This window comes from Thermobia domestica, chromosome 10 (assembly GCF_964235325.1).
Source record: "Thermobia domestica chromosome 10, izTheDome1.hap1.1, whole genome shotgun sequence".
NCBI classification, from domain to species: Eukaryota; Metazoa; Arthropoda; class Insecta; order Zygentoma; family Lepismatidae; genus Thermobia; species Thermobia domestica.
The window spans coordinates 169,145,722-169,173,113 of NC_137463.1; the positions used below are offsets into that span (position 1 = coordinate 169,145,722).

The following is a 27,392-nucleotide window of genomic DNA, read 5'->3' on the forward strand; positions in this document are numbered from 1 at the left end:
AGGGGGGTGCGCACTTGTTTGAGTATTCAGAATGGTGGGACATTAAAACTAAAGTTAGTGTATAATTATTATAGTTGTTACTTTAGCATTGTTCTAATGTTTTATTGTTTCAAAATACAGAAAGTTTCACTTATAATAAGTACTTAAACGTGATAAGTATTTACAAGAATGTAAGTTTATGCTGGATTTAAAAAAATAAGGAGAGCGTTGGACCGCTGTAGGGATTGTGGGGGCCGATTAAAAAAGGATTTTTGTTCAGAACATAACCCATAAATGATAACGTTGGCGGTGTTGCGGATCAGGGAAAAATTACTTAGTCATGGAAATTCATGAAATGAATACCAGAATTTCAGTGTGGACCCTGAATACTATGCACTAGTATACTTACTGGTTTATTAATAAGTGGAGAATATGGGATGAAAATAAAGACAGACAAATGCCATAGTGATTGAAACGAAGGGGTCGGTGTCAAATAAAGAAATAGGAGGGGAGCAAATTGAACAGGTGACTAGTTTTCGATACCTGGGTAGTATTATTAGTAATGATATGAAATGTGAACGTGAAATAAAAGCAAGGATATGGATGGCGAAAGAAGCCTTTATGAGAAAGAAAGTACTATTTTGTGGAACCTTGAATAAAGAGTTAAGAAAAAACCTCATAAAACGCTTCGTGTGGAGTATTGTACTGTATGGGTCAGAAACAGACATTACGCAAAAATGACGAGAAACGACTGGAAGCTTTCGAAGTGTGGGTGTAGAGAAGAATGGAGAGAATTAGCTGGGTCGAGCGGAAAATGAATGAAAGGGTGTTATAAATAGTAGGGGAGAAAAGAACAGTTTTAGATAATATTAAGAGGAGGAAGAGAAACTGGTTGAGACATTGGATAAGAAGGAACTGTATCATGAGGGACATGCTAGAGGGTATGGTAACAGGAAAGAGGTGGAGGGGGCGAAGGAGATTACAATTAATGGATGATATCAAAACAGAGAAATCATACGTGAGGACGAAGAGGTTAGCAGAAGACCATGGGACGTGGAAACTTCTCAGTTGCAGCAAGTGAGCTGCCAATAATGGCAGAATATCTATTATGATGAGGAGTATACTTACTTCATTTCCTATATATCATACATACTCCGTTGTATGTTTGCCAATTTCTTTCTTATTTCTTACTTTCTTCTACTGTTTTTCATTCTACATAATCGCCGATTATTTTCATTGTCTTTTTTACAAGTAGTATGAACATCTCTGTTAGGAGTATGTGTGTCACCGTTAATAGAGGACAAGTACACTACTTAACGACATACATATACAGTATACAAATAAACAGCCTGTTCCACTAAAATAAAAACTTATCAATTATTATTGGCAACAAACGACATACTAGTTTGGCTACATAAAAGTTAGTTTTTCTCAGAAACTGCGCATGAGAGTTTACCCTCAAGATCTCTGATTAACTTAATGTGATAAATCGATTGATATATCTTAGGTTCGGATTATTATTGTTAAAAAAAAAAAATAAATAAAAATAAAAATATATTGTATAAGAGTAAATGTTAATTTTGAGCTATATCTGAGTAGTTAAATGAAGTGTTGTAATGAAAAGCATGAGAAGGATATTCTTCAGTATTAGTTTTACCTTAATAGGAAATGTGGTTATCCTACACCATCAAGTTCTAGGTTTACAGAATTTTTTTTCTCGAGAAAATACGCATGAGGATTTTATTCACCTATTTTTAAAATTTATATTTATTTATTTACGTAGTTTTAACTCAATAATCTATTGATTGGTATATGCCTCATCGTTCGATATTTTGTGTATTAAACGCTAATAAAATTGCAGAATTATTCATCGTAATTTATATATTTTATATTACTTTCTGTATATTATTATTATTTTGTTAATTTCTTAATTTTTGTTATACAATTTTTTCCTTTATACTATTCATATATAACTTTTACTACTCCGTCGCTTTCATGCGCTTCGACCTTAACCTGTTACATTAGTTGTATATTTCCGTGCACTAAACTACTTGCATCTTGACAACACTATTATGTGACTCTGCATTTCAATATGTGCCCACCGGAATGATAAACAGCTACTTTCTTTTTCTTTCGCTCCTTCTCATCCTTATCTGTTGGAAGTGTTTAGCAAAACCTCTTATGGTCTACTTTTTGGTAGTGTTTATGTGTAAAATAAAGTATGGTAAGCTATGTTCGTTTCAGTGACTTGTGAAAAAGAATATAAATAAAAATTACAAATGAGGAGGTTAAACATGATTGTAACAAGTGTAATTTTGTAGTTTGTAATACTCTGTAATCTGGAGTACTGTTCATTTGGAGAAGAATAATCTGGGAGCAGAATGGATCTTGATATGGCTATAAGGATGTCCAGAACATCTATGCTAGTTTTTTTTCACACGTTTTCAGAATACCCTTTCATTGCATATGATTAAAATCTTGCTCTGTAGGCTCCTAATAATGTAAGATATGTTAAGCAAAATAATCAGTAGTTACCAGCTTAATTGTCTATTAAGAAGTTAATGTGTCATTAAGATTGCAAATTTAATAGATTTCTAGATTTAAAAAAAAATATATGTACGGATAAATTTATTAGCTAAATCTGCAACATCGGAGCACTGATAGGTGAACTTTTTAACAGAGAGCATAATACTTTAGCTGCTAATTTATTTTTAAACATTTATATATATCATACGCGTTCGTACAATTGTTTTAAGTATGAGACAACAGGAATAAAATTACAACATTTTCTTTGATTTTGTAATTTTTGGAAATTGTTAAAAAGTTAGAGCAGAACTCATTGGAACTTACTAATTTACAAAAATTATGGTCATGTCATTTGATAATTTCTTTTAATTATTAATTTCATAAATCTGTGACTACCTGTTGTAGGTTTGTTTCTTTTAATACCTGTCTAGTTCTTTTAAAACTTAGTGTATACAGTTTGATGTGATTCCACTTAAGAGATACATAATACTTTGTGTTTCTTTGCAGACTGATTCCGGAAGCAGGTGAAGCTAGCGGAAATGCTAATAACGTGAAAAAACTCGTATTTTGCACTGGAAAGGTATATTATGAACTCACCAAGGCGAGAAAGGAGAAAGGGTTAGAAAAGGACGTAGCAATCAGTCGTGTGGAACAGGTAAATACAGTTATTGCATATAGTAGAGGACTTACAAGACACGTAGGAAACTTACGTACGAAACAAGTGAGTAGTGCAGATATATACATATACTAGGTCTGTCCAAAAAGTATAGAAACTTTCTAGCGAATAGGAAAGAGTGGAAGATGGTCTCCATGGGCATGGTCATTGATGGAGGATGTCAGGTATTGGATGCAACCCGGCTAACCTTTGGAGAGTGTGCAGTCGTTTTGTAATGTCGTCAGAAAGCAAGCTACAGCGCACATTTGAACAGCGACATACTATCCGTTTTGTGTAAAACTGAAAGATTCAGGACCCGTCACGTCCGAAGACAGATTCTCTATACTTGCTTTCACCACTACGATAATGCACCAAGTCACACGTCACTACACTTAAGGGAATTTCTGGGCAAGCTCAACATGGCAACGCTGCCTCACTCCTCAAAATCTAGACCTGGTCCCGTCCAACTCTTTCCTCGGATGAAACTGAGTCTGAAACACCACCATTATAGGACATTAAAAGAGTGCAAACACCTTGAACAGTGTCTGAAGGAGATTTCAGTTGCAGGCTTCAAAGAAGCGTATTAAGAACGACAGATTCGCTGGTAACGGTGTATTGACATAAAAGGATTTTATTTTGAAGAATTTTAACCCATACATATGTCTGCAATAAATTGTTTTTCGTGCGTGTAGTCCCGTTACTTTTTTTCGGACAGACTCTGTATATACTCATGTTCATTTTATTGATCGTTTTATCAACACTTTAAAATAGGCAACGTTTTATTGAGAAGTAGGATGAATATATTGTATTCATGTGGTCTACTATGCCAAACTATTCATCAACCTTCTTGAACATAGTAAACACAAATATTCAACTGTCTTTTTTATATATATATATATATATATATATATACACATACATACATACATACAGGGTTTGCCCGGGAAGTAATAGGACTGATTTTATTCCACCATGACTGTACTTCGGAGCGTGCGCGCACCGACTGGATCCGGTAGAGGGCGTTCCTAGTTAACGAACGAGCGGCTGGTCAGTTCTTTCCGAGCACACGGAGAGTTAGGACAGGCTTTTTCGCGCGACGTGTTTCTGTGAGTGGTGCAAGCCGAAAATGCAGCGTTCGTCAGAGCAGAGGTACACGATTAAATTCTGTGTTAAACTCGGTAAATCTGCGACAGAGACGTTTGATATGATCAAGCAGGCTTACCCAGATGATGCTTTAGCAAGAAGTGGTGTGTTTCAGTGGCACAAGTCCTTTTCGGAGGGCCGGGAAGAGGTCGCCGATGAAGACCGTGCTGGAAGACCTTCGACTTCGACAAACACCGACAATGTGACTCGTGTGCGCGAAGTTTTGAACTCAGACCGTCGACTAAGTATTCGTTTAATTGCCCAGTTGTTAAATTTACCAAAAACTGTGGTTCATGAAATTGTGACGGAGCATTTGAACATGCGCAAGGTGTGCGCGAAGATTGTCCCAAAAGTGCTCACTGACGAACAGAAATTGCGGCGAGTGGAATTGTGCCAAGAAAATTTGAACATGTGTGAAAGTGACCCCCAATTTTTGAATAACGTAATCACAGGTGACGAATCATGGATCTTTGAGTATGATCTCGAGACAAAGAGGCAATCTTTCGAGTGGCACACGCCGGCGTCTCCTCGCCCAAAAAAGGGAAGAATGAGCAAATCCAAAGTGAAAACGATGTTTATTGTCTTTTTTGACTTCAAAGGCATCGTCCACCATGAATTTGTTCCTCCTGGACAAACCGTCAACGCCAAGTTTTACGTGGAAGTGCTCAAGAGACTCAAACGAAGGGTCAATCGGGTCCGACCAGACATCGGAGCCGACTGGAAGCTGCACCACGACAACGCCCCGGCTCACAGCCTTTCTTGTGAACAGCTTCTTGACCAAGGCCGGCATCCCAACGCTTCCGCAGCCGCCCTACAGCCCAGATGTGGCCCCCCGGACTTCTTTTTGTTTCCTCGCCTGAAACGCCCGATGAAAGGCAAGCATTTTGAGACGACAGAGGGGATCCAAGCAGCTTGCACCGCGGCTCTCAAGGCTATTCCGGAGAATGACTTTCGTGACGCCTTCAATGCTTGGAAATCGCGCTGGCAGCGCTGCACCGACGCAGAAGGAGCCTATTTTGAAAGTTTTTAAAGAATTGTAACGATTGGCTCAATAATTTTTTTAAAATCGACTCAGTCCTATTACTTTCCGTACAAACCCTGTATATATATATATATATAATACACTAGGAGTCTGTACTGGCCGAATTCCCGACTCATGAGCTTAAAGTTTTAATCTCAAAAGTAATTATTTTTAGCCCGTGCTCCTCAGTATTCAAAATACTACAGGGAGTAAGTTGTAACCCATATTAAAAAAGGAAGATGATGATAAAATCTTTCAGTTTTAAGTCCTACAGTTATGACGTGTACGCTAAAGGAAACCATGATAGAATGAAGGACGAAAGTGGGAGAAAATGGGGAACCCCGAGAAAACACACACCGTGTTTGTCCTCCACCAAGTTAACTTGGCGCAAGCTGGAATCGAACCAAAGATGAACGCTCTACCTCTGAGCCACCGCTGCCCCCTGTTACCGTATGCAAAGAAGAAAAGTTAAACATTAATAAGTCATAATTTAAAAAGGAAAGAAAAATTCTTAAAGGCGGCTCAACAAATTTTTCATATGTTTGAAATCAGCCTCATTCAAACCATTCAACTTGGTTTGGGTTTACACACCACGATTATTTACATTCATCTATCTTTCTTTATATTAGATACAATACTGTTTGTTATTAACACAATGAAAGTTGGAAAGTCTAAGACTCAGTTCTCACTGCCAACCTTAGTTAAGTTTCCCTTTTTCTCAGTCGTAGGTAAACAATGGAACGGCATCTTTGCAGCCCCGCTGGTCTAGTGGCCAGTGCACACGACTTTGGTGCACAGGATAGCAAGTTAGGTACCCAGTGGGAATCTTGAAATGTGAACTCTTTACATTGCTTCAGATTCCATCTTAAACTGTAGATCAATCTCTCCTATATCCTCGGTGCTGAAAGGGATGCTGAACTAACGCAATCTAACCAAAGCATCTGTGCAGATAGTTAGGAGAATCCTTTTAGTTTGTAATTTTTATACGGTTTTCTTATTAAGAAGTGAAGTTTGAATTTACGGCTCCAGAATATTAAATATTTCGAACAAAAAATGTTTTAATATGAACTTGATCATTTAGCGGACAGGAAAGATTTTTTACGTCCAGATAATTCAGTTTTTGGTTATTTTATTTTTTACTGTCTGAAAGTCCATTCTTCGTACAGGGAAAATATGTCATGGAAAATATTTGAATCCCTTCCCTCTTTGTATACACATTTCAATGAAAATTTAATGATAAGACCCATAGAATACTTTGTTAAGTTAAATTTCGAACCCCTCTATTCCCTTAGGATGCGCTCTTTAATCAAAGGCACATGATAAAAACCCAGCTTAAGGTACGTATTGTGTTTAAAAATTCATTTCAAACGGTTCAGCCATTTTCCTGCAATGCAATCACAAAAGACAACGTAAATTTCAATGTGGCGAAATAAAATAGACGCTCCCTATTCCATGCTCCCTTAAAATGAAAATTGCCAGAAACGCTGGGACACATGTTCCCTTGTATTTAATCAAAAGTTTATATACACCGAGTTTCATCTTCCTAACTTGACGGGGTCGTGAAATGTTATATTTTGGCGTAAGTTTTGAACCCTCTCTACTCCTCTTAGGATACACCCTTGAATCAACGTAATATGATAAAAACCCAGCTTGGGGTAGGCCCTAACTGTGTTCCATTATTCATTTCAAACTGTTCAACGGTTTCCTCATGACGCGAACACAAACAAATAGCAACGTCGCTTTCAATGTAAAGAAAGAAATTATAGAAAATGCCCCTTTTTCCCAGAAACAGGAATTTTCAACAATGCTGGACACTGGGCCGTGTATTTTTAATGAGTTTATATATTAAGTTCATTTTCATTACTTGACATGATTGTAAGATAATTTTTGGCATAAATCTTGACCCCCGCCCACCTTTAGGATATGAATATTAAAGTGACATGATGGTACGTGGTGCGTGATAACTATATTCAAAAATTAATTTCAAATGATTGTGCCATTTTCCTGCAATGCGATACCAAACAAGATCACACACACACATATATATATAATATATGTTTCATGTTGTCCATGTGCAAACGTAAAGCAGTGTACTTATATTTCTTATTTCTTTTCCCACAGATATCACCATTCCCCTTTGACTTGGTTAAGAAAGAATGCTTGAAATATCCTAATGCAATTTTGTGTTGGACACAAGAGGAACATAAAAATCAAGGCGCCTGGAATTACGTCCAGCCCCGATTCGAGACCGCAAACAACAATAGTAGACCTATTGCGTAAGTAGTTACATTTTTCATTAATATTCAGAGGATATGTTGGTGCAGGAAACTATACAAAAAAAATTAAAAATTATAAATAAATAAGATAAAAATAAATAGCATTGAAGAACATAGTGTGAAATAATTTTGATTGAAAGATTTCTGGTAAGTTTTAAGTCTTACGTTTATCAATCTGTAAATTTTTCGTCGTTTTTAGGAATACAATATTATATTATTAATATACTCCATGGCACTGTAAGCCACAAAGTACTTTGGCTTGTTAGGTAGTAAGGAGACATGTATGACTTCCCGTCCCATCTACTTCGGATTTATAGTTCCCTAAATCTGAAGTCTTTTATCTTTTTATTTCAAGTCGTCCCCAGTTGCTTGACTGCTGTGTCAACATAAAACTACGGAGAATCAAGTTGATTCACGCATTATCAAAAGCAAGCTTATTAACATTTCAATTATTTAGTAGGATATGTATATAGTGACAAAATTCAATATTCCAACCCTTTATTTGTTCACTCAGAAGTATCAAAGTAAAAAGTAAATATTACGAGTAATGGAATGCATGTGACTTATACATGAGAAAAAGACTGAAACGCTTGACCTCCGAGAAAAAAAAAAAAAAAAAAAAAAAAGAAAGAAAAAAAGGACTGAACCATCAGATGTAGTACTTAACAGGCTGACGGTGTACTTACATATTTCGAGTCAAGCATACACCTGAGAATCCACAGGAAGACAGATCTGAAGCATTCACGTTGACGGTTCTGTTGAACATGCTCTAGTCTATTTTTATTGGCACAGCGCAGCCGTACCACCCTCAGATAACAACGGCAGTTTGTTCACTGGTTGTTAAGCTATCCATGGTCACCAGGTAAATCAGGTTTTTCTTTCATCCCAGTGATCATAGTTAGGAGGTGTTAGGTCTGATAACCGAACGGATTACCTCACCAATTTGAACAATCCTTTGTACGTGTCAGGGTAATAAACATGAAGGTATCTAATCACGTAATGTGTTATGTAAGCAGGGAAACCGTTTAATTAGTAAGCCATCCTTCATTGGAGGTAAAAGGCAATGCCCTCCAGTATAAATAGCAGGGTATTTATTAAGAAACCGTGTACCAGTATATGGTCAATTGATTCTGAAAAATAATGGAACTAATCAAGCTGTGGTCAATTTTATACCACATATTTACAAAATCGGTTTTGAAGCTGACATGTTGATCACATAGGAATTCTTGTCCAAGACAGCTTCCTTTGCCTGTGATGTCAACTAGTGCTCGGAAAATTTCTGAACCGCTCGCCTTCCCGCCCGTTGGATCGATATCGCACTTTTACCCATATGAAACTAGTTGACCGTTAGAACCGATTGATCCGTTAGACCTGGTGGACAGAAAAGAACATGTAAACCTAGTGAATAATTCAGGTAAACACTAACTAAAAATGGGGAATTTTACGATTTCCGGTTTCAATATTAATCGTCATAGCAGGAGAACAGTAATACAAAGCGAGAAATTTTTAATATGGATTTAGTAGATAGATTCCGCCTCCGACATTATTGCTGTTGCAACTGGAAGTGGTAATAGAGATGATATCAAGCCAGGACGAGATAGAGACAGTATACAGTCTCGGTCGACAAATAGCGATCTCGTCTCGATCAGCAAATGCTTGTCTGGATCTCGGTCTCAATAATATCGAAATAAATTGCGTGGAACTAAAAACTGGATCGAATCGTAACGCAAATTTTACGATTTTTGATTTATTATTCATTGTGTTCTTCATTGACTGTCGTCTTCAACACAAAGTATTATGTTTAATATCTTAACAAATATTGGTAAATCATTATTACAAAATGTTTATTTCGAATGGATGAAGTGCTTCATTACTGTTTTACTTTAAAAGTTTAATTGACACTTTTTAACATAGGCTTCCCGCAACTTCATTATCAGCTTATTTCTGTATAATCTAATTTCTACGGCACTCGTCTTTGCTGTGCACGGTGTATATATTTCGTTTTTCTATACTAGTTTATAAGGTTCAAATACTTTATACGTACATATATATCCTAATTATCTTCTTTCGTCTAACAATATGAATAGTTTCAAATTAAGGAACTTATTTTTTTATTTTTTTTTCTTCTTTCTTCGAAATTGACCTTTAACGATTTCTCAATCTTTGGGATGACCACAATTGCTAATTTTACTGTAGAAGTGAATGAACGAGGTAGATATATTTCTTTCTGGTAGACATGACTAACTTTATATTGTGAGTTCTACCAAAAAGCCTTTCTGTTTGCACAAATTCTATTGTGTAATCAGATTTCATCCTATAGATTCAGAAACCGTTAAAGATCAGTCTTAAGTCCGTAGGCCAAGTCTCTTCCCCTCCTCCTGGCAAAATCTAAAATGACGCTACTGTGATTGACGTTAGCATCCATACTCTTACCGTGCTTTTCGTTCGATATAAATGTTCTTGGCCTTGCTTTCGGCGTGAAGTTATTTATTTTTTAATCTGCAAAAAACTCTGTTAAAACTTACGTTGTATTTCAGTTCATTTTAAAATCTTTTGGAATAAAGATCGTCTTGTAACTCTGAATTGACCCAATATAGCAAATCAGTTTTTTTAAGGTAGGTTTTACTTTAGTTCTAAGTTTATTACCGGCATCATAGTTAAGCAGACATTCTAACTTGGATTTTTTTTTCCCTTGAAATGGCTAATTTGGTATGTTGAGTCATCTCAGAATTACAAGGCAATCTTTATTTTAACACATTTTAAAATGAACTGAAATAGTACATCGCAAAAGTTGGACTAATTTTTCGCATAGCAAAGAAAATGAAATATCTGCTTTACGCATATAACAATTCTATGCTAATTATTAGCGAAAGAAGAGCAAAATCAGAGTATAAATGCTTAGGTTACTCATAGTAAATACAGATAAGAAATTTGATATTCTTTTCTTTATTCTCCATGACTTACATTTTCTCCATGATTATATCTGAATTTATGTTGTTGAATTAAGCACTTTTATTGCTTATTGAAAAGAGATGTCTAGAAGTATCAATATACAGTTCGTTACACGCTGTTAATGTCTTGATAGCTGTAGCAAATTCTCTGTTTTAATCTGATGCTCTTCATCTTTTCCTTATCTTGCCGTACCCTGTTATAGAATTCCAGGCCCTACTTTTTTTTCAATCAAAAGATTTTGCCGTCAGTTTCTGTTTATACGAGCTGTTGCACCAAAACAGCAGGAAATATTTCAACATGTGCATACACAGATGACTGCGGTCATCTGGCGATAGCCATTCCATTATCTTATATATAATTTAACAATACAATGAATTTTGAGTAAAAATGAAGTCAGTACTTCGTTTCAATATCTCTAGACGAGACCAAGACTTTCGAGACTGCTAGCTTGGTTTGTATCGGTCTTGTCTCGCAATACAAGCGCCTGTCTCGATTCTGTACTCTAAAACCCATTCGAGTTATATAATGGTTCAGGGTTCCAAGAACATGTTACCTCTTGACCTTTGTCCTTCGACTCGAACCAGGAATGTTAAAAATCAATGACTTCCGATTTCAACACCAATCGCTATAGAACTAAAGTAGTAGTATGTAGTTATGGCTAATTTCCATATCAGACTTTATTCCTCTATCACAATCTGAAGTGATAGAAATTAATATAATTCTAGATTTCAGTTGACCATAGGGTCAAATCTGTAGCTGAGCGAGAAATACACATTTTATATGGATTTAATGTCTCAAACATAACTTTCACTTCCACTTGAATAGAAGGGCTAAAATTGAAATGGTTGAAGTGTACGATTTCCTGTTTCAACACTGATCGCCATAGTAGAAAATAAAATAAAATAAAATAAAAAATAATTAAAAAAAGATAAAAATTTAAAAAAAAATGTGATAGTGAGATGCACTTTTTGCTATGAATTTTGTTCTATACGGATAGGTTCCAAATTTTTTCCTCTATTCTTATCGAAAATTATAGAAATTACCCACCACTTCCGGTTTCAATATTGATTCGTACAGAGCTGGATCGGTAATAGTTGGCGACAACCTTCTTTTTTACATGTATGGAATCAGGATTCCAAGAATTGATTTCGTCTCAACTATTATTTTTCTACTATAACAGGTAGTAAAACTAGTACAATATCCGGTTTGAGTAGTGGTTCCATATATTAATAGTTCCAAGAGATAGAAGACCGCGGTGGCTCAGTGCTGAGCTCAGGTGCGCGGGGTCCCTGGTTCGATCCAGTTTCGTGTCAAGTGAACTTTGTGGTGGACAGACACTGTTTGTATGGGTTTTCTCAGGGTTCTGTCGTTTCCTTTTCATTATCATCATTGCCTCCCTTACCCTTGGAGCATAATTGTGGAACATTAATTTAGAGATTTCTTTTAATTTTATTTTTGTAAGAAATAACGAGGAACTTTTTTGTGTGGGGGAGGGGGGGGTAGAGTCGGCGTTTGAAGAAAAGATTCAGTCTCTGGCTTTCTTCCTCTATTGCACCCGAAAACTGAATAATCCTGGAACGTTGAACTAAAAGGAAATAACATCATTTGGAAGTCTACCGTAATTTCAAAATGTGAAACAAAATTAATTTTAATGGGAATAGATATATAATATATATATATGTGTGTGTGGTGGTGGTGGTGGTAGAAAGTATTTTTGAAGTTAGCACATACTAGGTAAATGAAGAGGTTCTTAGAGATTTAGCCAATGTAAAACAGATAGACAGATTAGAATTGTTAGTTTATTAAGGTGTGTGTATTCACACTTCTAAACATAACGAAAGTATTTCGTTATATTAGAAAGTAATACAGTGAAACTATAACGGAAACCAATTTGACATGAATATTTGTCTGTAAATGAGAAGTGTCCGTTCAGAAAGGTTATACAAATTTAGATTACTCACAGCTCATGTCGTAATTCTATGCAATATTCAGTACAATAGTTATAAACCTAAATGGAAATATAGACAATATCGAAATATTGGAATGAAGTGTTCGAATTGCTGGGATAGTGAGGGGATCTCCCTCTAAATAAATAAATAAAGTATCCTGGAGAGAGGGGGGAAGCTTATGAGTGTACTGTAAAATTCTTGTGTGATAATTTTCTGAAGTACAAAAGATAACTCGATGAAGTTCTTAATTTGCTTGCTGACTGTAACCCAGTAAGAACATACAATATTGTTATTAAATAGTGAAAATATAGACAGAACTAATCAATTATGACGGTTTGTGAATTTCTTGAGAAAAATCTACAATAAGTATCTGCCGTATAATTCTGCAGACGCTAGTTTCTGATCTGAATTTGGATAGTTAAAGGCATCAGTTGAAAATTTGTTTTTAGATTGCAGAAAAATTAGTATGAGCTGAGAATAATTCTTCTTCGTTATGAAGAGGTTACTAAAACGTTAGGGGGTAAAAGCAGACTGTCCGCGTCCGTATCTGAGAATGTTTGTAAAAGAGAGGGTTCTTTTCCGTAATATTATATTTTTGCCGATACAAAAATGTTTCCCCGTATTATTTACGTATCCCCTATTAAGAGGTGTCCGTTTAGGGATGTTGAGAGATCTAATTTCAGGCGTTTGCAACAAAGTGAAAGTTTACAAACGATTTTTTAGTATTTTCCAAAATATTTCATTTCATAAATAATACAGTTTAGTAGCAATGGTCACGGTAGTATTGCTCCAAAATTGTATTATTTATTTAGCGCGTAGGCATTCCTTCATAGCGGTCATTTTAGCATTTAGCAATATTGAGTGTATATCAGACTGATTTGTCATCATATTTACTTTACTTTTTTCTTGGAATATGGGATGCTAGATAAGAGAAATATCTTCTGAGTTACGAAATCGGAATTGTATTATTCCGTGATTGTAACTGACTTCCTTTTAATACTTACCAACTTCTCACTTTCTTATTCACGCTTCTCACAATTAGAGATTGACAGTTCATTTGTATTCCTCAGAAAATAGGAATTGGAGTTAGGTCGTTTAAAAATAAATCTTCTTTCAGTTTCAATTTGCTTGGTACTCCCATACTCTGTTTCTTCTGTTATCTATTTACAAAAATAACACTTCTGGAAAATAATCTAATAATTCGTATCCTTTAAAAATCGTTGCAGTCATCAAGGAAAATCTCAAAAGCGAAAGGGGCTTTTGTCTAAATTCTTCTCATCCTCTGGAGAAGAGGAGCAGCCACCACCAACACAAGCTTCACAACCCCCAGCCAGAACCATTAGGTGAGGGGTCATTGTAAAGCGTGTTTTTTCATATTTGCTTCTTGCTTCCCGTTTTTATAAAAATCAATGTTTATTTTGCTTGTAGTTCATTCCTCATTTTGATCCAAAAAGCTTAGCATTGGTTGCATCCATTTACACTAGTTCTGTGGTTTTTATCACTTCAACCTCACTCACCATGTTGATACTGGCAGTCGTAATCACCTGTTTCCGATGACTGGTAGAATTAGTTCCACATAAAACATTGTTTTGCATGCTGCTGTTTTCTAAGGATTATATGTTCTGCTTGTTACTTCCGAATATATGTTTGTTTTCGTATATTAGTATTTTATGTAGACAAAGTTGAGAAAAGCACAAGAAAATTACTTGACGTATTAAATTTTCTGTTTTCCCAACATATTCATATTTGTTCATGCTTACAGTGCACGAATCACACATTAAAGATGAAAACTTATAGATATCTATGCCATTTTTGTATGTTGCTAAATACCTCTTAAATCTGAGAACGCAGAATTTGCCGTTGAAACTGTAAATTGTGAAAGTTGAATTTGTTATAGCTTTTAATTTTCAGTTGTTGTTATGTTACAAAATTAAAACTCTGAATATTCATTACTTACTTAGGCTTAATATAACTACACACATATACAATTTAAACAGCAATTGCTTTAGAACTAAATATAGCATTTTTGGCTTCTTTTTTATACATAGTACACGTTTTAACGACAATTACATAAAAAAGTTGTAGTTCATAAAAAAAGACTAATATTATTTGAAAATAAGTCATATTCATTAATTATTGTAGTGAACATGAGCATTAACTTCTAACAAAATTTAAAATATATATTAACTGCATATATTTATTTATTTATATGCTTTTATATACTTGCAAGCATATATTGAAATAAAAAATCTGATCACTAGATTGAAGGAAATCAAAAGTTCTGATCGAGAAATAAAGTATCGAAAACAGGAAACTAATAAGCCACTGATAACTAGGAATGCAATGGATATACCCGATTGCAATGAAATGAGCTGAGCGAGCTTAAACTACGTAATCAGGAAGCGTTTTTCGGTGATTATTCCTCGATGGTACATCGGATTTTTGATTTCGACCTATGTTGTCACTCAGCACTATCAGCGTGCTAAGTTTGGTTGAGATCGGCCAAACGGTCTAGGAGGAGTTCGCGGACAACCAAACGGCTAACCCGAGTATAAGAGCTTCGCTTCGCTCAGCTCAACTAGTTGATAAAGGATCTTTCCACTAAACAGAAGACCAGATTTCCTACCAATCCAATGACTTTTTTTTTTTTCTGTTGCTCCAATGTTGAATAACTTCTTTTTGTAAAGGTTTCGAAAAGAGTTTATTTCTGTGCAGAAAGAGCTACAAAACAGTGTAAGGCAATAGAAGTTGGTGTTAAATAAATTATTACTTTTGATAATCGTGTTACTATACAAAATTAAAAGTTTCTAACTTACGAAAAACAAGACTAGAAAATTGGTTGGTTCCGTGGCCTAAATACATGAAGTTACCAGTGCTTTAATTTAAGAGAACATTTATAGAAGATGAAAATGGAAAGTAGAGACATTCATGAAGAAAAATGTTAGTTTTTGAAGTAGCTGTGCAAGCTAGTCTAGTGTCAGCCTCAAATTACCATAAACGCAGGTAAAACATGAAATAAGTTTCCCTCACAGTAACATAACAATATGAGTGTAGCCGTGTAATAAATGTTGTTTCATAATTCATATTTTCTTGCTTACGAGTGAAAGAAAGAATACTACGTAGCCAGTTGCAAGCAGCAAGAATAGATTAAATTTCTGCAAGAAAACCTTACAGAATAAGTTTTTGAGATTTTTCTTTTCTTTTAATATATTTGGTACGTCATCTAATGTAACCACGAAGATTGTGGCATTGTATATCTATAGTAATAATAATAATAAAATTGTTGAAATATGTTTAGTGGCAACCAACAGCATTACAGCCAAAAGTGCGCTAAAGAGGAAAGAAGAAGAAAAAAGTATTTACAAGCATAAGGTTTATAGAAATAGAATATAAGCAACATGCTAAAGTACAAAATACAAGTAATAATACAAGATATAGATGAAATAGACTACTAAAAAATAGTTTAAAAGAAAAAAAAAAAGATTATAGAAACGAACATGCAATATCTGGTTGAAGCTTAAAAAATAATAATAAACTAAAAGCATAATGCACATGCATATAGAATAAATATACTATAGAAAACATACAAATATTCATAATTTACAATATTATTGAAGCAGTCACAAAATATGAAAAGGAAGAAAAATCAGCTTTAGAAAAGAACAAATACAGGGTGGGCCAAAAGTAGGTATACAGTACTGTACTGATCAGCTCATTGCATTTTATATTATTTCTTATTGTTATCCATCAGGTAAACTTAGTTTTTTTTATTATTTTTTAACGTGGTTTTTACTTAGATCTTAATTTGTTCAAAAGAGCTGAACAAATAAATTTATAAACTAAAATGTTATACTTGATCAATGCAGGGGTGTATATCTATTTGTGGGATATCCTGTAGGAGAAAGTCGGACAAAACCGGGACCCAAAATGTATTTACTTGTTCCTCAGCATCTATGTGGATAGTATAGCTTGAATTAGTTTTCAAATGTTAAATAGATTTGTTATTGACACAAAAATGTTTATTTCAGTAGTAAAAGCTGGTAAATTTCGAGAGCAAAAACAATTTTTAAAGGCCGGGTACATACAAAATTATATATATATATATAAAAAACGTTTTTTTTTTACAAGAAAAATATGTAATTACTCCAAGAACCAGTACAGTAAGATCAATACAACTGAAAAAATATGTAAGCTTTAAAAGGGCGGAAAATATAGAGGGCTAGACTATATTAGACCAATAACATAGAAAAAATAACTTTAGGTCACGATTTTGTTAAATCTAAAAACAAAAATCACAAATAAAAGTTTCATCATATTCGTCCACATTGCTACAAGCTTTGTGTGCCCATCCTTTACAGTTAAGACACTGTACAGCGTTAACTTTTACGCCGTTAACTTATCTCCAAAATTTTTCCGGAGCACAAGTTAAATCGCTTTCTATTCTTCTGTAGTACCGTTGTCTATCTTCATTCAGTTGTTTTTTTAAAGTTTCTTCTACAATTGAAAAACTATATTATCGTTAAAATTTTGAGAAACTATATTTTTTTATGAGCTTAATTTTTAATTCTTAGCAAAGAGATAATCTTTTTTTTTAAATACCACAAAGGATATACAGGGTTTTCATAAAGTACGGACGGATTTAATTTGCTTATAATTTTTATAAAAATGCTCATATTGAAATCAAATAAAGTGCAAACGGTAGCGGAAGGATTAAATTTTTACCTGTAATCTGCACCAGCTCAGTTCATTCACCGCCACACCTCCAACTGGGCGCCATGTACGTCCACACATTCGCGTAGGCGGCGCTGGAATCCACTCACAGCGTTCCGCCGTGTTTGATCCGAAATGCCAGCCACAGACGCCCTGATTTTGTCCTTTAAGTTCTCCAAACCACTTGGCTTCTTTGCATAAACTTCCGTTTTCACATGACCCCAAAGCCAGAAGTCGCAGGGGGTAAGGTCGGGTGACATTCGGCCGCCTACGCGAATGTGTGGACGTAAATGGCGCCCAGTTGAAGGTGTGGCGGTGAATGAACTGAGCTGGTGCAGATTACAGGTAAAAATTTAATCCTTCCGCTACCCTTTGCACTTTATTTGATTTCATTATGAGCATTTTTATGAAAATTATAAGCAAATTAAATCCGTCCAGACTTTATGAAAACCCTGTATAGACTTCCTAGACCTAGATTTCGGTATATTGTTTTCCATCGCAAGTACAATAACTTTTTTAAGTTTACAAACATCTGGGACATTCCATGTGAAATCAACCAATGAAATGGCAAAATCTGACCTGACGATCTTAGATTTTTGTAAAAATTGGTGCACAGATTTATTACAGTGGAAGATGAAAAAATCCCAAATATTACCTCTCTCCTCTTGAAAGTGTCCCCATACAGGGTGTTCAAAAATGCCAAAAAAAAAAAAAAAAAATTGCATTTTTTCAGTTAGTGATTATTAAAAATTGTCATAAAATGGTTAATATGTGCACTAGATACGTGGAACAAACACCACTGGAAAGCTTAAAGATTGCTCTAAAAGTTGTACTATATTGAAAAAAAAACTGTAAAATAAACAATAATACTTCAAAAATTCAAATTAAGATTTGAATTTTGAATTTCGCATAGAAATGTCCCTCTGAATTTGTTACAAATTGTCCAGATTGTAGTCTCATATGTGTACTAAAACACCACAAAGTTGCATTTTGGACACTCAATGGGATCCGATTCAAATTCAACATAACCAAGCATTGCACGATATTGACCATGTGAATATATGGGTTCAGATCGATAACCATTTGCCTGGAGCTATTTACCTGCAGCATCAAAGGAATTTATATTCAATTTAATTTGTTTCTTAATGTATTCATTTGAATTTACACAATTATCCACCTTTTGAGTTATTTAGAGAGGTATTACGTTTCCAAACAGTACTTAATACAGGTCATTATTCTTGTTAATATGGATGTTTCTAAATTTATGTTGGCTACATTGATATATGTTATTTTCATTCCTTTGTTTCAGAATTGCTATTACAAAAAATATTATGAAAGGGAGGGATATATTTCCCTCCCTTTCACAATATTTGTATCAAATGTGTTATGAAACACAATGACACTGCTCACAATCACTTCACACACTTTCTGCACAAACCATTAGTCAGTAAATTCCTTTTCCTATTTCAATTATCCACTTCCACATATCTGTGACAGCAATCCTGTGGATGCAGAGAAGTCAGTGAGTGCTTTCTACAGGTGTGTCATATTTGCGATGGATCTCCCACGGTAGTGATTGTCGAGGGAAAGAAACAAGTGGTAATCTGTTGGAACAAGATGCCAGTGAATATGCTACATGGCACAGTCTCCCAGCCACGTTGCTGAAGGGTCTCCCCGGTCCTCTTTGCCACATGTGGCTTGGTATTGTCGTGCAGGAACAGCACATCTCGTGCGGTTGACGAGTGCCGACTCCTGCCGGAATGTCATAGAGGTCCCACTTTTCGCTACCAGTGAGCAAGCGATCAAAAATGGGTGTGTTCAGGTGCCGAGTGAGCAAGGATAGACATGCTGTCGCTCGTTGTTGCTTGTTAGTGCCGACATTGTATGGGGTACCCTCTTGCTTAACTTGTATGACTTTTCTATCCCATGCAGGTGCAGTCTGACGATATCAGCGGAAAGATGGAACCTTTCTGCAAGTTCATGACACGTTAGACCACTGTCCTCCTCGATGACTGCTTTCAGGGCCTCACCATCCATATGTGGTTGTCTAGAAGTCCTCACGTCTCTCGAACGGAATTTCTGGAGCCAGTGTCTGGTGGTGCGTTCGTTCATAGCATTCTTCTCAAATGCCTGACATATGCGGTGACTAGATGCAGCAGCTGAGTCCACTTTAAAGTTCTACAAAAAACATACGCGAACAATCTGCTTCGATACAGCCGTTTGTCTTCTACACTGGACGAGCTATGACTGCTGTATGTGCGCAACGTGCCTGTATTACTGAAGATCGATGCTCAAACTAACTCCCGATCGCTTGGCAGGGATGTATATCATTTCGTTTCCTTTCTGTGAGTGCATGATTAATGGGACGTCAAAAATGGCAAGAACGTTTTGATTACCTTGTATACATTTATTTAATTGCCTTCAAAGTAGGCACCTTCGACGCGCGCGCACATACACTTGCTCCACCACTTCTGCCGTTACTAAAAACAGCGACGAAAATTTTCTGTTGGCATCTTCCGAAGTTCAGCTGGCACGTTGAATTTGACCTTTTCTACAGTGGCGACACGCGTACTTCTGAGGTTTTTTATAAGGAAGCAGATGTCCCTAATCGCACATGAACTTTATCTTTGCACGTTGCTCGAACACTGCACAACTGACCATCACTCTCTCTTCTGTTCAGCTACTCTCTCGTACACTGCTGTCTGTTATGACCTGTTCGCACTTGTCATTTTTTAGGCAATCTAAGGTTTGTACTGTACAAGATTCATTGTGATTACATCTCAAATACCAAAACTGTAACATCATTCCTGAAACTTTTTGATTCCCCGCCATATATTCATCATGTTTATTGGACACAGGAAATACATTAGTTATAACTAGCTCCAAGTTCGAAACTATTAGTTCCACTCTGAAACTCACATTACCCAAAGAAGTCAACAATAACTGAAACTTAATCTTAGATTAATATTGTATTCCAGGTAAAGGTTTTTTATTTAACCAGTCTATTTTAGATCTATTAAAGTCTCCAATAATTAGAACATTATTTTTCAAAAGATTAAGTTTGCTAGAAATACTATTAAGATCATTTCCAAGGTCTTCAGAGGAAACTCCTGGGTGAAAATATATACACTAGATTAGAAGTTATTATTATTATTATTATTATTATTATTATTATTATATTTACACTTAAGTTCGATCCAGACACACACGCTGACACTCTCTAGATCATCGAAAATAGTTTTCGTTCAGTTTAGTTTAATTCGTCTCTTCAGTCACATTTAATGCTTTACAATATTCTTCACTTCTTCAACCTCAACTGACGGGCTGAACCTAGTAACAAATAATACTTTTATTTATTTATTTATTTATTTATTTATTTATTTATTTAGAAACAAAATTGGAGTTACTTGAACCACAACCAATGGCAGGCTTCCTTAATTTCTTCCTAAGATTAGATCTCTCTTGCACTATTTTAGTTGAACGATTTAGAATTTGTTTGCCATTTCTTGGCACCTGAGGACAATTTTAAGAAGATTGAGAGAAACGTTTATTTTTATTAATTACATTATATTCAACTAAACTTGAGTGCTGACTTCTATAATTTATATTCGGAACAAGACTAGCATCTAGTTCTGCAGAGATATTAGAAGTAAGGGTTCTTTGATTGCTGACACGCCTACAGCAGTTTTAATTCATACTTCGCTTTATGCAAAGCAGCAAGTTTTTCTTCACAACACTAGTCCATTTAATAGTTCTCGCCTAATCTTATTTATTTAATAGATATAGATTCAAAACCTGTAAATGATCCTTTACAACCAGAACACAATTTCTTTTTCTTTCGTAATTTGCTTTGATTATCAGTTGATTTGCCCAAGGTAAAGCCACTATCTTGTTCAAGAAAATAATATTCACAGTTTTTAGTTTCCGGACACAAATATATCCAAAATCATATTGAGACAAAATTTTCATCATTGTAAAGTTGCTTAAAAGAAGTTAAATGATCCTTTCTCGAACATAAGGTACATCTTACTGTCTTTTATCTTCCATATATCAATGAATTACATATTGGACATTTATCAAATAGTCATTTTTGTAGTACATAATACCCCCCCCCCCCCAAAAAAAAAAAATCCGTAGCAAGAGTGGAATCAATTAAAATTTCAAGGTAGGGGGCCCAACCTGTCAGAGGTCTTAAAAGTAAGAAACAAAAAGACCTCACGACCCTTCGTGATTTATATATGGTAATATGTAAGGAAAAGATGAAAATACGACCGAACAACATAAATACTATAAACAGCTGAATAACTGTCCTCAGTGTTACCGACCGCAACCAGCCAAAGTACAGAAAGATGCAATAATGAAGAAGAACTGGCATTCTAGGAGAGGACAGTTTGCCAGAAGATAAGGAAAAATCCTATAGAAGTAGAGCAGCCATGGGTCAAAGACCAACAAGCAATAATAATAATAATAATAATAATAATAATAATAATAATAACAATAACAATAATAATACAAGTGAGCAATTTCACAATATGTAACAACGAAAGAGTTCCAAAATGTAACTACTGGTTACAGTACAGTAATAAGATCAAAGATAGAACTTGTTCCTCGGACGCTGACTTCATATCAAAAAAAAAAAAAAAAAAAAACATTAGGCCTATTTGTTATCCCTAACTGTTGTTGTTCTGTTGCGATAAATGTTGAAACTGGAAATCGTTAATTTGAGTCACGTTCGGTTTGAATAGAGGATTAAGGGAGGAAATAGAACCTATTCTTGGGACGCTGAACCGATACGAGATTTATATATATATATATATATATATATATATATATATATATATATATATATATAAATGTAAAACTTCTCGATATCTTACAGTTTGGAAATCAGATTTGAAACTGGAAGTACTACTAAATTTCAATTACATCCGATTTTGGTAATGTTGCGGGTTACAATGATATATAATTTTGAGAACTATATCGGATGCAGAAAACAGTTTGATGCTGTCTATTACTGTTTCTGCTCTATGGGGATAAATGTTAAAACCGGAAATAGTAAATTCGGACCATTTCTGATGTGAATAGAGAGCTAATGAAGGAGATGGAACCAATTCTTGGGACGGTAGGTCGATTACACACACACACACACACACAAAAAAAAAAAAAAAAAAACTATGTCTCTTACCGTTTTTCCTCTACGGAAATCAATATTGAAACCGGAAGTAGAGTTAACTTCAAGCACTTTCGGTTTTGGTAGAAATGCACAGTCATGGTATGTTGCTTAAGACTCTGAATCGTTTGTATGAAACAGCTTCTCGCTATCTGTTAGCGATTTTGTTCTGTGGCGATAAACGCTGAAACCGTAAATGGCTAATTTGAACCATTTCCGGTTTGAATAGAGGGCTAACGAAGGAGATGGAACCCATTCTTTGCACGCTGAATCGATTGCAAAGAACCGCATCTCGGTACCGTATGGCTTAACGTTTTTGCTCTTATACATGTCAACAGACAGACAGACAAAGCCGTTCTATAAGACATCCGACACTTAGTATAGCATAGTATGGAAGTTTAAAAAGTTGAAAGACATTAATGATAAATATTGATGAAACATTCTGTAAGTCTTATAATAAATAATGCAATCTCATGGAAGAAAAAGAAATACTATTTTCTGGTATGGCTCTTTAGTCGCTCCATTTTCTAGGCTTCCATCATCGAAATCTTTGTATTAATATTAATTAAAACGCACTTACTACGAGTGTTCATGTTTTGTTTAGTGTTTTAATATGGAAATTAATAGTGGTTACTATTTTTTTAAGTCTGTGTAAATCACTTACAATTCGCATATATACAATGGTCCTGTAATGGTCCATTGTAATAAGGGGCATTTAAGTGATGGGGATTATCTGAGTCAATTTCAACTTCAATTTATTTAAGGAATTGTGCGAATATAGCACACTTTAAATTGGCTATTAATTAAGGTCAGGACTATTTCCTGGATCTGCAATTAGAAGAATTGATACTTCCGATTACAGCCTAAAATGATGAAAGTGTGTTTACAAATTAAAATTCAGGAAACGTCATCATCATTGTTCTTAGAGGAATTTAAAATATGAGTTGTTACTCATGTAACAGCATTTCTGTCATTGCAGATTCGTGGCTAAATCCATTGCGACCAACTCTTATATCAATGGTCCAAATTTAAGGATAGTAGTGTAACAATTTTTAATTTGCATTTTGTCTTTATTTCATGCTGATTTTCTTATAGAAGTTGCCTATTACTTCATGATTTATATGTGTGTGTTGTAATTCCGTTCCAGAGTGTTCATGTGTGTTGTTCGTCAGTAATTATATTGTTTTAAAAGTTCCGTATTTTATAACACACAAAGAGTAAAAAAGTGACTGACTGGACAGAGACTCGAAGCCGGGACCTGCGTTAACAACTACGCCACCCACATCGCACCAACATCGAGAGTGAGATTCTGTGGATGTTCTGGGGTGTGAACTGGGTAGTGTAATGGTTAACGCATCGGCATGGTATGCCGGAGGTCCCGGGTCCCAGTGCCGGTCCAATCAGTCACTTTTTCACTCTTTGTGTGCTATAGAATTCACACCTATAGAGAATCTGGTGTGTAAAAATAAATCGATTGATTCTTCCTTTCGTTAGTAATATTAAGCATTTTAGTTTTTAAATTGATTATGAAACGAGGCGATAGAGTATGTACAGTCAGCCACCAGCAAAAACGCATTCTGTACGCACCCTAGACATGATCTTATCTATAACTTCTAAAAAAGTCAAAATATTTTAGTTCAGCCACATTTGAACAGTGTTTCAAGATTGAATAGCGCAATTATCAGATGCGTCTAACACTGACAAAGCTACCGAATGAATACTTGTTTTCAATTAAAGTACAAAAATAAGGTTTTACTAATGAATTAAGAAAATGTATGTATATGATTCTACTGCCGTATTGGACAAAGATTGGACAAACTTTATGCATGTAATAACCTCAACAGTAACAGAATTTGACGGATCAAGCACTTACTCCTTCAGTCTCACTTGACTTCTGTTAAATGTATATGTATTACAACTTACAACTACCTTACATGCTGATGTATTTAGCTTCAAAGTACAATATATTAGTACCGCCTTTAAATAGAATGTGTTCTAAAATTTAACATTCGGACCATTTTAACAGTGAATAAATGATTTTGTTCTCAGCTTCCAGAAGAATTATGAAGTCGCGAAAATGAGTTCGTAAGTTGTTCGCACAATTCCCTCAAGATAACATCATATCATAGCATCATATATATATATAAAAATTATGAATTTCTATCCCATCAATGTAAAATCGAGCTTTAGAAAAAATAACTTGTATCTTTCTTGGAACATAACATTCTTTATGTCCTGAAACATACAATCTTTCAGACTGTGGGTTTCCAGTTGCGCTTCTAACGGCATTTGGTGTATTTTACATTTGCATATTTGTCTATTAATCAATGTGCATAGTTGTAAAATAAGGTTTGACTAGTCAGTCTCTCTAGTATAAAACAGTCTGTGCAGTTGTGCACGTGCCCTCCCACTGTAGGTGTATGTAATATGTAACAAACAATAAATAAATAAATAAATTGATTGATATGCAGTTCTAAGTAATAGTTTTCAAGAATTTTTGTTTTGTTCTTTTCAGTTACGCCGGAAGACCTGTTTCTGCATCCACAGCAACTGGTAGCAAAGTAATGCACATGCGAGAGTTAGACCAACTTGTAAATGATACATTTGCATACTAAAGATAGAATGCAGCTAACACAAATGCTCTTCTTTTAAAATTCGTTTGTTAAAATATAAATACGGAATTATTTAAATACTAGACCTAAGACAAGTTAATGTAGAAAGTGTACAGCATAATATACCAAATAAATCTTCAAATATATATATATGTGCGCTTTTTCTTTTATGTAAATTAAAATTCGCACTTGTGAAATCGGCAATGCTTAAAATGTTTGTATATTTGAGTTTTCTGTACATATTGATTTGTTTTCAAAGCAGTCTTAAGTGTACATTGTAATAATGGAATATGTTTTTTTGTCACTTTGTAAAATAGAACCTAAAAAGCTTTAAATACCTGTCGGCATCTTGTAAGAAAACCTAAAGAAATGAAAAAAAAAATGTAATATCAACTACTGTATGTGCAATTACAGTTGGTAATTTATTTTTTTAGTCATAATTACATGCCTTTTAGGTACTCATGGCTTTATAATTTCTTTCATCGCATGGTGTCATGCTCATTATGTAGATGTTCCTTATTTATTTTCATGATACAGTTGATGTAGTTTCCTTAGTAAACTTATTTGTCATCAGTATTGTTAGTCTGTGAGTTGTATTTGACCCATAGTTAGTGTTTCTTTCTGTATGTATATACGTACTAGTATGTTTCTCTGTCATACTAACGTGCTGTAGTAATACGTCGCACTTTGTCACCCTTCACACGTGCCTTTACCAAAAATTCACTACTGCTCACTTTCTTCTTGTACATTATACACTTTTTTGTCTTTGGATGTAACTTCGGGTTTACTGTTGAAATAAGAGATCACCTGAAAATTTCGAAAGTTTCACTTTGTATGTGAAAGAGTTAGTACTTATGGATGTAGTGGAAGAATTTTCTTAAGGGTTTTCAATGACATTGAGAAAAATATGTCCAGTTTTGTAAAATATATTAAAAGACTTAAATTTATCCTTTGTAAATAATGAAAGATTATTTATAGGCAAGTTTTCAAGAATGTGAAGGAGTGCTAATCCATCTAAATCAGTCTTAATAAAACTTAAGTCTACATACAAATTGTCGTTATTTGCTATTCATCTCCTTTATTCCTATAATCCAAACCACTTTTTTAAAAATGTGAATTACTTGCATAAGATATATGAAGAGCATTCGGTAAGTCAATGACAAATGGAAAACTTGTGTTTCATACTATTTTTCGATACAATCTGTTTGTTACTAGATACATTTCGACGAAGATTTTTATGCCTTCCGGAAAATAAGTAGGACTTATCAAATGGTGCAAAATAGGCGTTTCTGTCAAGCATGATCTCCTCATCAGATGCAAATAATCTTCCACCGAGCAAAGTCTTCAGGTTTTCACAAAGGAAAAAGCCAGAAGATCGAAATCTGGAAAACATGATGGATGATGCAACAGTTCGTATTGGAATTAGTAATTCGACAGTTTTGGCCATGGCTGTTGCAGAAGTGTAAACCAGAGCATTGTCCTGGTGGAAGATTTTTCTTCGGTAAATACGACTGCTTTTTCAGCAGTTCTTTGTGAAAATGATCTAATAAGGAGGCATAATACCTGTATTAGTTTTACCTTTTTACAGGAAGTCTAGTCAAACGATACCATAGGAATTCCAAAGAATTGTTACCATAATTCTGCCACCCGATGGAACTTTTTTTATAAACGTTTTCCTTCAGAAATTCATTGCTTTGACTGTGCTTTCTGGTTGGCAGTAATGTATTTAAATTTCATCCACAGTGACATAACGCTTTAGAAATTTACTTAAGTTGCGCTTGTACATGTTCAAACAGTGTTTCAAAATATTATTGGGATTCCGTTCTTTGTCAACAGTGAGCAATTGCAGTACCCGTCGCGGGTGATAGCTTTCTCGTATCTAAACGTTAATTATGAATATTAAAATAAATTAAATAAATTTGACTAAAATAATTACTACCTAGGCTGTCACGCAGCTTTACTCGATGATCTTTCAACAATATCATTAATTTTATTCACCATTCCTCAGATATACCGTATTTACGCAACCCCAATTTTTGAAAGAAAGAAAAAGAAGAAATTCCCCGGATGTAAGATGTACCTGGCGAAAACGAAAAAACCTACACTACATTGATTTTAAAGAATGAAGAAAGAAAAAAAAAAGATTAATAAACATGGGAAAACTAATAATGTTACGGGAAAATAAAGAAAAATTGAACTTACTGCTGGAATTTAAGGTATATTCATGTGCATTTGCTGGTTCTTTTTTCTCCTAATGTAATTACGGTACAACACTTGCTTGCGTCGGTATTATATGAATACATTATCGGTATCATATTATACCAGTATGTACAACACACACACACACACTGTTTTGCTCCCCCTCCCTCTCAAACAAAACTTGAAATGACGCTACTACA

General features: G+C 34.8%; 1 protein-coding gene across 12 annotated transcripts in view; it reads left to right on the forward strand.

Moving 5' to 3' along the window:
- The window catches only part of Ogdh (oxoglutarate dehydrogenase Nc73EF), a 208,112-nt gene extending 182,067 nt beyond the window's left edge, over nucleotides 1–26,045 (forward strand). For 10 of the 12 annotated variants that reach the window (XM_081728728.1, XM_081728727.1, XM_081728731.1 and 7 more), the window contains 4 exons: nucleotides 3,013–3,160; nucleotides 7,446–7,600; nucleotides 13,728–13,844; nucleotides 24,897–26,045. In XM_081728728.1, coding sequence (XP_081584854.1) covers nucleotides 3,013–3,160; nucleotides 7,446–7,600; nucleotides 13,728–13,844; nucleotides 24,897–24,996 — 520 coding nt within the window. In that variant the 3' untranslated portion in view covers nucleotides 24,997–26,045. The remainder of the gene's footprint in view (nucleotides 1–3,012; nucleotides 3,161–7,445; nucleotides 7,601–13,727; nucleotides 13,845–24,896) is intronic. The other 2 variants (XM_081728734.1, XM_081728735.1) reach the window with 1 other exon arrangement.
- Nucleotides 26,046–27,392: the final 1,347 nt, after the last annotated feature.